Source organism: Ailuropoda melanoleuca, chromosome 1 (assembly GCF_002007445.2).
Source record: "Ailuropoda melanoleuca isolate Jingjing chromosome 1, ASM200744v2, whole genome shotgun sequence".
Taxonomy (NCBI): domain Eukaryota; kingdom Metazoa; phylum Chordata; class Mammalia; order Carnivora; family Ursidae; genus Ailuropoda; species Ailuropoda melanoleuca.
Window position 1 is genome coordinate 12,295,112 of NC_048218.1, and position 14,670 is coordinate 12,309,781.

At 45.9% G+C, this 14,670-nt stretch overlaps 1 protein-coding gene across 1 annotated transcript in view; it reads right to left on the minus strand.

Annotated features, from left to right (window-relative positions):
* Window positions 1-14,670, minus strand: part of HUNK (hormonally up-regulated Neu-associated kinase) — a 106,581-nt gene that overhangs the window by 60,852 nt on the left and 31,059 nt on the right. The window contains exon 3 of the mRNA XM_034656314.1: window positions 3,172-3,227. Within this exon, the coding sequence (XP_034512205.1) occupies window positions 3,172-3,227 (56 nt within the window). The remainder of the gene's footprint in view (window positions 1-3,171; window positions 3,228-14,670) is intronic.

Genomic DNA, 14,670 nt, shown 5'->3' on the forward strand with positions numbered 1-14,670 from the left:
CAAACAGCCACATTAGAGGCCCGCTCTCCTAGGAGTCCCGTAAAGCTTCTGTCTAGGTTTCTGACATTCAATCAAAAGACTCCTGTGTCATCTCAGTGGGGTGCCAGTCACAGCCAGGGGCTGCCTCATTCACATCGGTCCCTCCACTCCTGGACTGGGGTCTGTAAAGAACTGCTGGACACCCAGAGGGCAGGGCGCGATAAGAGACCCCGGCTCCGCCCAGGCAAGCTGGAGAACACAGTGCCTTGCCTTGTCTTAAACACAGTTTCAAGAAGATAAATTAGCAAATGATCTGGTGAGGGGAGGAGAGAAAATCTGCATTTTAAATGACTTAATGTTGACCTCGCCGCCAGAAGGGTTTCATTTAAAATATATTGTGGAGAAATAACCGGTCCTTTTCACACCCATAAGGGTAATTATTAAAACATTACACAAGTGCCTATAATTAGAACAGTGAAACTAGAGAGAAGTCCCCCTCCCCGGTGTCACCCAGGTCTGTCCCAATTAGAGCTGGTAAACAGAAAAGCCCACTACCCTCAGTTTTCCAAGCGGCAAAATGAATCTCACAAAACGCCCCAGGGAACGCTGCTGGGGGAGACTGAAGTGCAAAACTGTTCTAAACGAACATCAGACTGCTTTTTCCACAAGGGGAAAAAATACATCCTGATGAAATCAGATCTTACCCCCAGTTAGCTCTAGTTTCTTTGAAACATGGCAGACCTGGCTTAAGTAAATTTATTTAAATCAAATTATTTCAAAGAAGGAAAACTATTATATGAGGAAAAGGAAAGAGCTATAATCCATCTTTGAAAAATAACTAGGTAATTCCTTTGAAGGAAAGGTTCAAAGAGCTTTCAAGTTGCAAAAGACAGTTACAGAAACACTGGATCCAAATGGCCTGACCCAGGGGCAAGAAAACGCACTAAGACCCTGGGCCTTCCCTCCCTCCAACCTCCACCACTAGCTTCGTGATGGACCTGTTGGAAAAAATGCGGAAAAGCAGACATTGGTAAACACAAGGCAATTCCCAGTTGTCCTCTCTGGTACTATAACGTCTCTTTGGATTACAGGTAGGCCTTTTGGGTTATGTTAGTCACGAGGGACCTGGGAGCCACATAAAAAGTTCAAATAATGGGAAATCCAATGATCAGAGCCTCCTTGCCAGCAGTCTTGGAAACTGTGGTCTCTGACACCTAGTTTCTGACGGAACCCACTTGTGTCCTGGCTTGAGTGCCAATCCAGCGGCTGCCATGTTGAGCGGAGATGACTCTGAGGCATGTGAACCCAAAGAGCCAGCATCCTGCTCTCCTCAAGGGGAACTGTGGGCTCTCACGTGCGGAGAGCGTGTCCTCCTCTTATCTGCACAGGTCTGGTCTAAGAGGGTTTGTCAGGCAGCCCATCTGTGAGCTACTTATAAACGTATCCACTGTTCACAGAGATTGGTTCTTCCAGAATCTTCTGCGCAAACTTCTAACCAATAAAAAGAGCTGTGCTTTTCAACACTGTTCATTCCACAGTACATTTCTAGTGTTGTGCGTGATCGTCTAGGGCTGTCGCCTGGGGAGAAGGAGACAGCAAGCCCACAGGGGAAGGGAGGCAAGAGGGAAGGAAAGGGGCAGTAGGAGCAGAGCCAGGTTAGGAGACGGAAACCATCCCCTGGTGACCTGCCTCGGCCTCAGTCAGGACGGTGCACGGGGGATGTGAATTATTTTAACTTTTACTATAACGGACATCCGGCCTTCACGTGGCCTGTTTCCTTACGATCTGTTGCCATTAGGCCAACTCTGTCTCTGTCACCTGCACATTTTCTGAAGACAAGTTACAGGTCAGCCTGCCAGAGAACCTAGCAATCTCCTTTCCTCCATTCCTCGCCCCCCTCCAGGACGGGTCTTTGTTTAATAACACAGATCCGGGAAATCAGGGCCAGAAAGGCATCCTGCAGGCATTTCAACGTCTGTCTGGTTTAATGCTTCTGTATTTGGGCCTCGGGACAACTGAAACGGGATAGGGAAATGACAGGATAAAAAGAAAATTCTTTGAATTGTCCTTTTTAAAGCATCTGATCTTGAAAATTTGTGGGGGGGGGGGATTTAAAAAAAATGGTTTCCTCTTGTTAGTTTTCTAAGGACTGGTATGTTCATTCATTAACACCTGTCGGTGGCTCTTCATCAGCCAGCCAAGGAGTTCGGTTTCGGGAGCCAAGAATCTAATTGGTTATTGGAATGACATGTTTCAGAGAGTCTAGAGATGGTTTTTAGTATTTGCCAAACAAAATTTCCTTGTTGGGTATGAGAGTTAAATTCACAACGTTCTATTGGTCCTTCTCTTTTCTCCTGATAGAAAGCCTTTTGCAAGCCATTGAGATGGAAAAAATGACTTAAACCTGAGGTGGGAAAAAGAAAGAAAAGAGAGGCACCAGTGATGGCACTCACATCTGGGTGTAAAAATGATGCCATAAGACTTTTGCCAAGCGCAATCATACAGGCAAACAAAAACGGAATTCTTCTAGAAAATGAGTCATGGAGTGAACTCGCTTATGGACCCTGAATTATGAACCAATTATGACTCACTCTATCCTGGAACTTCCTTCTGATTACCTTCCTTCTAAATTATCCCTCTGTGGGGAATTCTCTCTGCACAACCACCACTGTACGATGGGGCTTTGATAAAGATTATAATAAAACAGAAAGTTAGTTGGGTTCCCTTTTACTTTGGCACCCCGATATTCATGGAAAGGGAATTAAGGCATGGCTAAGCTAAGAGTAGGACTTCTGAACTAAACTATTTTCCACTATTTTTAAGAAGTCTTATGGTTAATCGAAATAAAAATAACCCCATAAAAATTCGGATCCACCTGAGTTTATGAAAAGCTGAAGTTTGAATCATCCACAGAACACATCACCAACCAATACTTATTCGTAGCTGTGAAATTCATTTTACGGTCACTTTACAGTATTTCTACCCTCCTAATTATGTTTATTATTAAAATTAATTTTCATTTTCAAGAGCATTATTAAACATTGGAGGTAGAAGGAGGTGACCTAGAGTATTGTCTGGGATAAGAAATAGACCATGAATAATTTTCAAAAGTCAATAATCCAGCAATAAGCAACTGAGAATGGACAACGCAACACGTAAGGATAATCTTGCTTAAAAAAAAAAAAGTCATACCAATCAGCTTGATATTATTGTCTTCATCTAGTAGCAAATTTTCTATCTTCAAGTCCCTGAAATAAACAAAACCACAGAACATTTCAGATAGGCATTTGAAATCGTGGAATAACATTTTGCTTCTGAAGGCAAACAAACCATTTGAGAGCCACTCTGAACCAGCCCAGAAAGCTTTCTGCCAAAACTCACACAATCGATAAGTAAATATTTATAAACAAGATACAATTTATTGCTGCAGACTGAAAAAGCCAAAGGATTTCAGAAAAGCAGAGAGCACTGAGGGCAGAACACATCATGAGAAGTTTCGGAAGGAGTGGGATCAAAGGTGAAACTTGGAATTTCAATAAACGGGGTTGGGAGAGAGTGGAAGGATCATTCGAGACAGGCGCTGCCTGAACAGGTGGGGAAATACAAATGTGGCCACATGTTTGAAGGAACAGATTCAAGGAAGCAGCTTAAAAAAAAAAAAAATTGAAGGCTGACATAATTTATCAGTCCTTCAAACTCCACATATGGAGCCCAAGTGTCATCCACAAACTGGCAGGTGATCATCTATTTAAGCAAGCAGATATCATGGTGGGCAGAAAAACAGACTCCAAAAATGTCAGGTCCTAATACCTGGTATTATGCCTCAGTGAATGTTAATGTTACATACCCGAAAGGAATTAAGTTTGCAGATGGAATGAAGATTGTTAATCAATCTGTGGGTGACTCCGATCATTGACACAGAGGGCACCTGAAGAGTGGAAGGGAGAAATGCACCCAGGCTCATGCTGAATGTGAGGTGCCTGTGGGATCTCTTGTGAGCCAACTGTAAGTTCCTAGATGGCAGGAAATATGGAGGCTTTGCTCACCACTGCACCCCAGGACCTTTGCACATCCCAGGTACTCAGTAAATACAAATGCATCTACATTACCAAAGAGATCATTTTGGATTTCAGAAGAAAAAAATGTGGGCAAAAGTATACATTTGGTCATCAAAACAATCTAAGTCGATAATTACAGTATAAGCATCTTTAAGCTGTCAACTCAGACACACCTTTAGTATTAGATATACAAGAACATTCTTCTCTTACACACACACACACACACACACACACACACCATGTTCTCTTCCATGGTTTTGATACAGAAAAGCATTCTTGGTCCAGTTTTTTTTATTTTTCCCACTTTTGAATAGAGGCACAGGCAAAAGAAATCTTTTTTCCTCATATCTCTACTGAAAGGAACAGAACAGCATAACCATAAGCAAAAATGACAACAGACAACACTACATCAAAGTCGTGGGACAAAAGGGAGCAGTTGCTAGGACTTTTAGTAAACGGGAGAGCAGTATCCCATTTCACGGGGTCAGGTGCTCACAGCTCGGTCCCAGCCATGCCAGCTCATCCTCTTCTCCAAGAGAAGCTAGAAATCTGGATTTTATCCCCATTTTCAAATGTTGGCAACAAATTCACATTCAAAACAGTAACAACCATGCTGCATGGGCCAACCTTGCAGGCATGACATGGCCTGCAAACTACCAATTTTCAACCTCAGCGGGGAGGGGAAGCTGAGTCTTGAAAGGACAGGAGATTGCCTAGGGAGAGGGTGGGGAGGAGAGGAGGGAGTCCGGGGACAAGGAAGGGAGGCACCGGGAAGCACTTCAAGATGGGAAAAAGTCAAGTGCAGAAAAAAGTCCAATGTCTTTCAAAACTGGAAGGTGGCTGGTAGCCTTAGGGCTGGACACTTGGACGAGAAGGGAAGTCTGAGTTGACACCTTCAGCTAGGGAATATCGATATCCCCCAGTCCACATGCACCCACCAACGGGGGAGGCGGGGGAGAACTGGATCCTTTCACTTGAATCCAGTTGAAACAATACACAGACTATATAAAAACGATGTCAGCCTTTAAAGGGTATCATGTATGCCCAAATGCAGGGTGACCCCAAATATATGATAATCTCCCCCTCATTTTTCCAATGGGAAGACTGTCCCTCAGTAAAGGGTTTTTGGAAAACACAAATAGGTAATTTTTCAAAATGCAATGGAATTATCAAACAACCATCTACGGAGCTGCACTACATGTTTAAGAGCATGTACCATCACGTCAACTTTAGAAATATTATTCCCACACCCTCACATTTCATGAAACAGTTTCATTGAAACTCTTCACGGCCCGAACCAGGATAACAGAGATTTCGCGCCGAATTACCAGGGTAGCACGATCTTCAGGTTGACTGGATGTTGGTCATACAGCACTTTTTGAATCACTTGCTGGTCATCGTATCACAAGTCATGTAAATAATACGTGCCCATTTAAAATCCCTATAAATTAACCATCCAGTGAATTGTTTTTGGAGTCGTCTCCCAAACCCTCACAATGCTGAGGTCCTATCACTAAAAGTTATTATGAAAGCCATGTAAAACATCCTGGCCTCCCTCTCTATTCATTTCCTCGGGAGATTTCTAGAACTCCCAAAGTCCTAAGTGAGTCCAGGTGCATGTAGCTTTTCCAGCTAGTACTTTGCTGTTGGGAATGAGACACGTCCTCTTTTTGGAGGCCCAGGACGTGATCTCATTTGACCTTATATTCAAGCATATACGGTAATTCCAAAAAAACCTGCATGCACACCCAGAACAGTGGGCCAGCAGTAGCCCAAACTGTGATCCTGTGAAAACTGATTATAAAGCAGCAGTGCTATTTAAATCTAAAGGAAGGCCACAGTTTGTTTCTAGCGAAATTAAACCTCCTTCCCTGGAAAGAATGGAAGCCACACTAAGTCACTGAAGGAGAAATTTGGTTCAGAACATACACTATGGAGAAAAACAATTTAAAGAGGTGAGGTATAAGAAAGCAATTGCCAAGAATTATAAAGCTAAGCTGGATAATTCTGGGACCACAAAAGCCTGGAGAACAACCACAATGATTAGAAGACTGATATAAATGGAAGACTAAAAATAAGAAAAAATGCAAAAGAAAAAAAAAAAGGCCCACTTTTGAAATGGGGAAAATGTCATAAAACCAGGGGAGGATGTATAAAATGTAATTATTAGGCAAAATGAAAAAAAAATGAAATCGGTTTTCATTTTCACCCACCACATCCCACAGTAACCTACCCCAGCCCCCCCTCCCCGCAAATGCTCAGAACAAACCTTTTCGTGGGCAGTTTGCCCCTGTATTGCCCTTTTGTCAATGCTTCTAAAAGATTTTGGCAATAACCAATCTAACCGCCTAAAGATTCCGTGACTAGTTAAAGGTGAGCTCCAAGAGCCTCCGTCTAGATGAGTGAACCTGACCTACCCAAATGAAAGGAACATTCGACCACTTTTGGCTTCATCTCTTTTTCCCTCCTGCCTTGTCTTTTGAAAGATGGCTAGGAGAGGGGGAGAGTATTTTCCTTCTGACTCGTTAGGAAAAAAGGTTTTAACATCATATTTTTAAAAGTACCTTCTGCTTGGGTATTTTACTCGAAAGAGTAAAAAAAGTGTGACATAAATGTTCCTAGGAGCTTTATTCATCATTACCAACACTTGGAAGCGCCCAAGCTGTCCAGGAGGTGGACGAAGGGACAAGCTGTGGTCCACCCAGACAACGGAATGTTATTCAGCAATAAGAAGAAATGAGCTATCGAGTCATGAAAAGCCGAGGAGGAAGCCAGACGCATGTTTCTGAGTGAAAGAAGGCAGTCTGAAGAGGCTACAGACTGAGCGATTCCAACCATAGATCCTCCGGAAAAAGCAAAACTATGGAGACAGTAACAAGACCCCTGACAGCCTGAAGGAGAAGGAGGAGGAGGAAGAGGTGGGGCATATTTTATTTTTTTATAGATGGTGAAATTCTTCTTTATGAAACTGACATCATACGTTTGTCAAAATCCGGGGACCTGTACACCACAGAGTGAGCCCTAATGTGAACTCCGGACCTTAGGTAATAATGACGTATCAGTATTGGTTCATCAATTCTAACCAATGTACCGCGCTATCTAAGATATTAATAGGGAAAACAGTGTGTGGGGGGGTGGGAAGGCATGTGGGAACTCGACAGTTTCAGCACATTTTTCTGTAACCCTAAAACTGCTCTAAAAAATAAAGTCTGTTAATTCTTGAAAAGTAACTTTTGGATATTTTCCCCTGCCTAGGAGATCAGTCCTAGGACTGTTATGGTTACAATCAAGTGCCTCACCCACGTTGTTCACTGTGGAGGGAATATCCTTACCCCTGAAATTAATTATGAGTCCCATTCAGCACGTGGGCCACTCAGACCCTCTGCCCAGCTAATCGACAGTGACCAGAGAGGCCACAAATACTCCAAAGAGACCACAAAACTGAGACACACCTCTCTGAATAATAAAAAGAGGGATGGGGCGCCTGGGTGGCTCAGTCGTTAAGCATCTGCCTTCTCTGTCTTTGCTCAGGGCATGATCCCAGGGTCCTGGCATCGAGCCATGCATTGGGCTCCCTGCTCAGGGGGAAGCCTGCTTCTTCCTCTCCCACTCCCCTTGCTTGTGTTCCCTCTCTCACTGGCTGTCTCTCTGTCAAATAAATAAATAAAATCTTTAAAAAAATAAAAAATAAATAAAAGAGGGATGAATCTATTCATAAGGTTTTAGTGTTAGTGTATTACGTTGCATCTTTAAGGAAAATACTGGTAGGCCTCTGTTATCCAGAAAACCTCCCCGTGGTCTATGTGAAACGCATGGTGCTCACACGAGCTCCACCCCTGAGAGCAAAATATTTGGCTCTGTTAAGTGTCAGATTTGCCACAGGGGAAGGAAGGTTCTGGACAGCTGATTGGGTTGCACTTGATGATGGAGGCAACGTTCAATTTCATAGTAATGTTCCTTGATCAGATTAATCACTTTATGGAGGGGAGAGAGAAGTAGGAGGCTCTTCCCACGGTCCTGCAGTGTGAGGAGTTTCTCCTTGGGCAGGCAAACTGAAAGTTCAGAGTAAACTTAAAACTCAGGGAAAAAAAAAAAAAAAAGGGAGGGAGGGAAAGAAAAAGGCCCCTGGATGGGGGAAACAGCTTTTTCCTTGGCCAAAAGAGCTTCAAAAAGGAGTCAGGACAAGCAAGAGAGGGGATGGGGTGTGCCCTAATATAAGGGGGCACCAGAGGATTGGGTAACCTGAACAATGCTGGGGTGGGGGGTGCATGTGTCTTGGGAATTTACTAAAGGAAATCACTATGTGTCTTGGGAAGAAAGGAGGGAGCGCAGCCCAGAAAAGCCCTCCCGGGCTGCAGGCACAGATCCTTCTCTGGCAACTGGGCAGTTCTGGGAGAAATGCCCAAGGGTCTCTCATCACAGCACTCTGCAGACCTGACCTTGGGTCTCCGGGTGTATTGTGCTTCAAGAAGGGGGAGAGTGGGAGAGGCTGGTGGCTGTTTCCCCAGAGACTGAGAGGGCCCAGGGGGAGAGCCCTAATCACCAGCCCTTTGTTCTAGTTTATTTCAAAAGAGCAAGCTCCAACAGGACTAACAATTAAGGGTTCACCCACAGGCTACCAAGCACACCCCCCACGCTCCCCCTGCACCTACTCATTCACCCACACTCTCCTTGGGTTTCTTGAACGATGTAATCTCTAAGGTTTGGAGGCTAGCCACCAAGAACTCCAGTCACAGCCCTCCCGGACAGATGGGTGTGTGTCGGGGAGGACCCCGTTGCCATAACAAACATACAGGGCCCTGGTGCTCAGTGGGTGAGGGGAGGGGAAGCAGCCCCTGGGCCCCTTCAGAGCAGAGGCAGCCAGGAGCAGTACTGGGGAGGTGTGGTGCGGAAGTGTGTGTGTGCGAGCGTGCGTGTGCACGTGTGCAAGAGTGTGTGCTTGCATGTGTGTGCATGCATGCATGTGTGTACGTGGGTGTGTGCATGCATGTGTGTATATGGATGGGTGTGGGTGTGCGCATATGCACGTGCGCATGTGTGTGCATGCATGTATGTGTGCGCAGGCGAGTGTTAGTGCATGAATGTGTGTGTGCATGAGTGCGTGTGTGCATTTGTGTATGTGGGTAGGTGCACGTGAGTGTGCATGAGTGCATGCATGCATGTGTGCGTGTGTGCATGTGCACGCATGAGCACATGAGCACGCACACATAGCCAGAACACTGGAATGGGACTGAAGGAAGAGGCTCTCCCCAGCCTCCCCAGGCCCTGCCCAGCCCCGCAGGGAAGATCAAAGGTCGGGCCCCTAACAAACCTCAGGCCTAGATGGAGAGACCCTGGAGTGGGTGCCACTCGGGTGGAGATGGAAGATGGGAGTGAAGAACTGAACGCCAAGATGCCGCCAGGGTTCAAGGCCGTGGAGAGCAGGTGGTGTGAGCCGCGGAGGAGCGGGGAAGACTGGGGGCAGAGGCGCTGAGCACAGTCTCCAGGCAAGACCCAGCGGCCAGGGACAAGGCTCTCTGACCGACCGGTCTGTGGCCCTAGACAAGTCATTTAAACATCGAGTGCCTGATTCTGGACTGAAAAACCACGGCCCCAGAGTGGCCGCCTGGCAGGTCCTGAGCAGGAGGAAGTAGGAAAATGTGCCCAAGTGTTTGGTGGCCACTCGGAGGCCAACCAGGCGGCTAACCAAGGCTAGCAGAACAGAGGTGAGAGGCTGGAGCTGAGGATAATAGAGGAGCTAAGACTAGGGCACTGGAGAGCCCAGGAAGGACTTGAAAGGGTGATTAATTGGGTGATAAGCAAACAGCATTGGGGGCCATTAGCCCTCAAATGAAAGGTCAGGGAGCAGGAGCCCAGGGGGTGGCCAGAGCAAACTCAGACAGAATTACGTCTGGAGGAGAAATCTGTGCCTGTGGAGACGGATTTCAGCAATAAGCTAAGAATAAAGTGTCCAAGAAAAGCACATAGCTCCCCAAGGCCATCAGCGTTTTGTAGGAAACAAGAGGGTTTTTTTGGGTTAGATTTATCTTCAAAAGCACTGTATTAAAAGCAAATGATTTTTTAATCACTGATTTACTTACAATATGGGCATTCTGATAAAACATAAGGGTAATTTGTTAAGCATGTACCAGATTCATTTATTCAAAATGAAACCTTTTATTGAATTCCTACAGTGCTCCAGAAATGAACTGTTTATAAAAAAAATGAAAGAGCTGTTCAGTCATGAAAAAGATGCCACTCTACAGATTGTGACCTGAAAAATAAACAAATTGGTACTAAGTCAATGAAGAAAGTCCCTTGAAATTCCAGGGACAGAATGGAATACTCCAGAATGAACATGGAGCTGGCTACCAGAAAGCTTCCATCCCAGGGCCAACTCTGACACTAGCTCTGCTCATTCAACTTTCCCTTCATGCATTCACCAAAGTCTGCTGTGTGCCTCCTGAGCTCAATGCTGAGCTCACTTGTGGCCTGTGCAGAAAACAGATCTCAAACGAAGTCAGTTATCGTTCAGAAAGTGTTTGGAAAGCAAAGTAGAAATGCCATGTGAGTCTATGACCAGGCGGGCCTAGCCTGGAGAGCTGCCTGGAAGAGGTGAGCTTAGAGCAAAGACCTGAAGGCTGAGCGGGATGCGTGTCAGCGCAGGAAATCCGAGAGGCCTTGAGCACATAGAACGCTGAGCTTCGGTTTCCCACGCACAGAATGAACGAGGGGGGCTCAGGACTAACGAGAGTAAACATGTGCTCAGTCCTTACTGTCTCCGTTGTGACACTTCACATGAATTGACTCATTCAATCCTCCCAACAGCCACGTGAAGTGGAGAATCCATTATCCCTATTGTGTAGGGAGGCACGAAAGCCTGAGTGATTTGCCCGATGCAGCTTTTAAGTGGCAGAGCCAGCATGTGGGTGCGGGCGGTCTAGCTTCCAAATCAACACCGCTGACCGAGGGACATCCCCACTCCAAGCCGCTGCGTAAAGCTTTGTGAAATCTCGTATTTCCAATCATATTTTCTAAACCCAACTCAAACACACGACCTTTGATACAGATCACCGGCACCTCCAGATAGGTGCTCCCTCTCTCAGCAGAAGGCCCTGGGATCCCAAAGAGTTCCTGAACGCAAGCAGACGTTACCCCCTTCTCACCCGCCTTCCCCTCCCTCCGCTCTCCAAGAAAACCTAAAAGTTACAAGAACATAAGACCCTACCAGTGCTCCTTGTCAGGCCCAAGAGAACAAAGAAGCGTCCCTTCTTTTCCACTGCATTCCTCTTGAGCACAGAGGGCCATTTCCCAATATTGATGAATGAGCAGGGTCATGGCCTCGGGAGTGGCAGCGCTGACGTGAGTCCAAACACAGGCTTGCACTCCCTTTGATCATGTGTCTGTCTGTCCTGGTCCCGCAGGGCCCCACGGCTTGTCTCTTCCTGCTTGGGGATGGTGGTATTGTGTTACCCTGTTATGTTTTGTCTGTACAGTTTGATTGGACTTTGTTATTTTGAATGAACAGATGAATCTCAAATTAGCCTCTCCGTATAATCACACTTTTCATTGACTGATGTTAAGAGTCCACGCTCCGTCGACAACAGGCAAATCATCAGGTTTTGGCATCGTGCTGGGTGAGCACGTTTGAGAGAAAGAAAAAAAAAACCCCCACAAAACTCATATCTTAGACACGGAATATCTCAGGCAATCCTAAGCGGGGTCATGAAGAAACGAGACCGTGCTCTACGTTTGTAAAGGTCAGCCACAGTCCTGTTACAGCAGACGACACAACAAAACTCATATCTTAGACACGGAATATCTCAGGCAATCCTAAGCGGGGTCATGAAGAAACGAGACCGTGCTCTACGTTTGTAAAGGTCAGCCACAGTCCTGTTACAGCAGACGACACAACGGTACGCGCAGGTCCGGTTTCAAACGAATTTCTCTGCCAGCTCAGGGAATCTGCTAGATAGAACTTGGCCTTCCTTTTTTCTTTTTCCATTTACAATATTTACGTGACTTTCTGAGATTTGTTCCTTTAAATGATATTTCAGTATTTCGGAGTAGATGATTAAATATTTAGATTTTGTATCACCGGAAACGAGGGCTTTGCCAAGCATTAAGCTGATGAGAGCACAGGATGTAGCACCAGCCTGTTCTGGAACTTCACGTTCAGAGCATCCTCGGACACACACAGCACCGAAAGCCCTTTAAATCACTGTCTATGCACAGCCACCAAAATCCGTCCTAAATCCTTTTGGATGGTCCAATCTATGTACTCAGAAATCATCCCACCAGCGACTCCAGGCCGCCCCTGAAATACTCTACTCTCTTACTCATTTGCAAAATCGAACTTCAAAATCATTACAAAATTCATTCCCTCTCTGCAGTATTTGGGAGAGAAACTTCCACCATGGAGAGGGGCTACAGTGAAGGGTAGACCAGCGGTAAGCTGGGCCAAGTATGCTAAAAATTGGCGGTATAGAATCTGGAAAAGACAAGACATTCAGCTAAAGTCACCCGTGAGTCTCTTCCGAACCAACATTCTCATGTGATGTCTCCAACACTTAACCCCTGACGTCTGTGCGCGCCGGGCCCTCACTAACATGATTTCTACAGAGAAACACGAAGCACTCCTCCGAAACCACAGCCAGGCTTCCAGGCTTCCCCAACTTGAAGAGATCTGAGCCTCTGCCATTCCGGCCTGACGAATCTCTTTCCAAGGGGAGAGGAATCAGAGAAGAAAAGTGCACCGTCGTTGCTATCAAAACATGATTAAATTCATTCCTTTGACATTCTGACAGTAATTGCGCTGAGAGGCATTGGAATTTGTTAAAATTACTTTAAAAGGGTTGTTGAGAATTTCCTGCGGGAGAGGCCGGGGAGCCATGCGCAGCCCTCCACCGGCTTTCCCCTGCTGTCCTCGGAGGCCTGAGACGCCGGGCGCTCCCCTGGTGTCTGACAGCACGAAGCCCTTGTCGTAACACCCCGGGTCCCGCAGACAGCTCTGCCCCCTGCCCCCAGCTTCCGCTGTCACCAGCGGAGTCCCTTACCCCGGCTGATTCATTCCCGGCGATATGTCATCGCCATAAACAAAGACAGACCCAGGCACACTCACCGCCGTCGTGCTCCTAGTCGTGGCACAGCCGTGACACGGCAGGCTTCACAGGGGTATTGTGGGAAAGAGCCAAAAATAGTGTTATTCACTCAAAATTTCTGAATGTTCCCTTCCTTGCTGATCTAAACTCAAAGAGTTCTAATGAATCGTGATTTCATGACGACACGGGTGACTAAAAATATGTTCACGAAGAGACTCTCTCACCTCACTGAGCAAACGATCTACCTGCAGGGTCCCTGGCAGGGCTGGCCCCAGAGTGGCCCCGAGCCAGGGGACCTCCCCCGCGGTGTCCCTAGGCTTAGGCACAATGGGGCAGAGCCTCGAATCCCATGAGGAGGGCAAGGCCCTTTTCACCTGGAAAGCCTACGGGTTCTGCTAATGAAAGGCCTAGAACTGCCTTCTTCACTGATCAGAACATGCGTGGCTTTCAAACATATAACACGCACCATGAGAAGCCGAATTTTTAAAAATATGGTTCTGGTCCAAAGGTCAAACACAGAGCTGCCATATGACCTATAGGAGTTCCACTCCCAAAGGCAGAATTCTGCAAAAGAAGTGAAAACACAGGCTCACACTATAAGCTGTATACGAAGGTTCACAGCAGCACTGTTCATAGCAGCCAGAGTGTAAGCAGCCCAAACGTCCACCAGCTGAGGAATGGATAAACACGTGGTCTCTCCCTACAACAGACTAGTACTCAGCCCTAAAGGGAGTGAAGGACTGAGAGACGCACACCAGGGATGAGTCTCGAAAACATGCCACTACATAAAAGAAGCCAATCCTAAAAGACCCCATACTGTTTGTTTCCTTTTATACGGAATGTCCAAAACAGGCAAATCCACAGACCGAAAGCAGACCAGTGGCTGCCAGGGCTGGGAGGAAGGGGGAATGGAGAGTGACTGCTGATGGGTACACGGCTTCTTTTTTGGAGAGAGGAAAATATTCTATAATTAGATAGTGGTAAGAGTTGCCCAACTCTGTCAATATGTTAAAACGGCTGGACTGTACACTTTAAAATGCTGAATTTCATGGTATGTGAATTGTACTCAATACCACAAATATTAAACATATGTGTGCATGTATACACACACACACACATTTCATGACTTGACCTTGCTTTTTAAAATGATAATCAACGAAACACGACCCCTAATTTTTCTCAACAACCCAGAGTAATTATTGATCCTAATTTCAAGAAGGAAGAACTATATGCATTTATTGGTGACGTCCACATTTCCCTGGGAGGAAAAGAGGGCCACTTTTTAAATATTTTTTTCCATTTTCTTTTAATACAGAACTAAAAATGGTAATGTTGCCAAGAATGCTATTTCTATTCCCTTCTCCTCGTGGAGCTCCTCCTCAGGAGGGAACAGACTGTTCAAGAAAAAGTCTGATTTTCATAAGCATTTGCAAGGTGAGCCTGGCTTGTGGGAAACACCCCTCCTTTGCAAGAGCAAGTTCATAATTTCAATGGTGATTCAATTCAGTTGAATAAAATAGCTACTCAGCAACAACACATGTAAAGCAAATGCA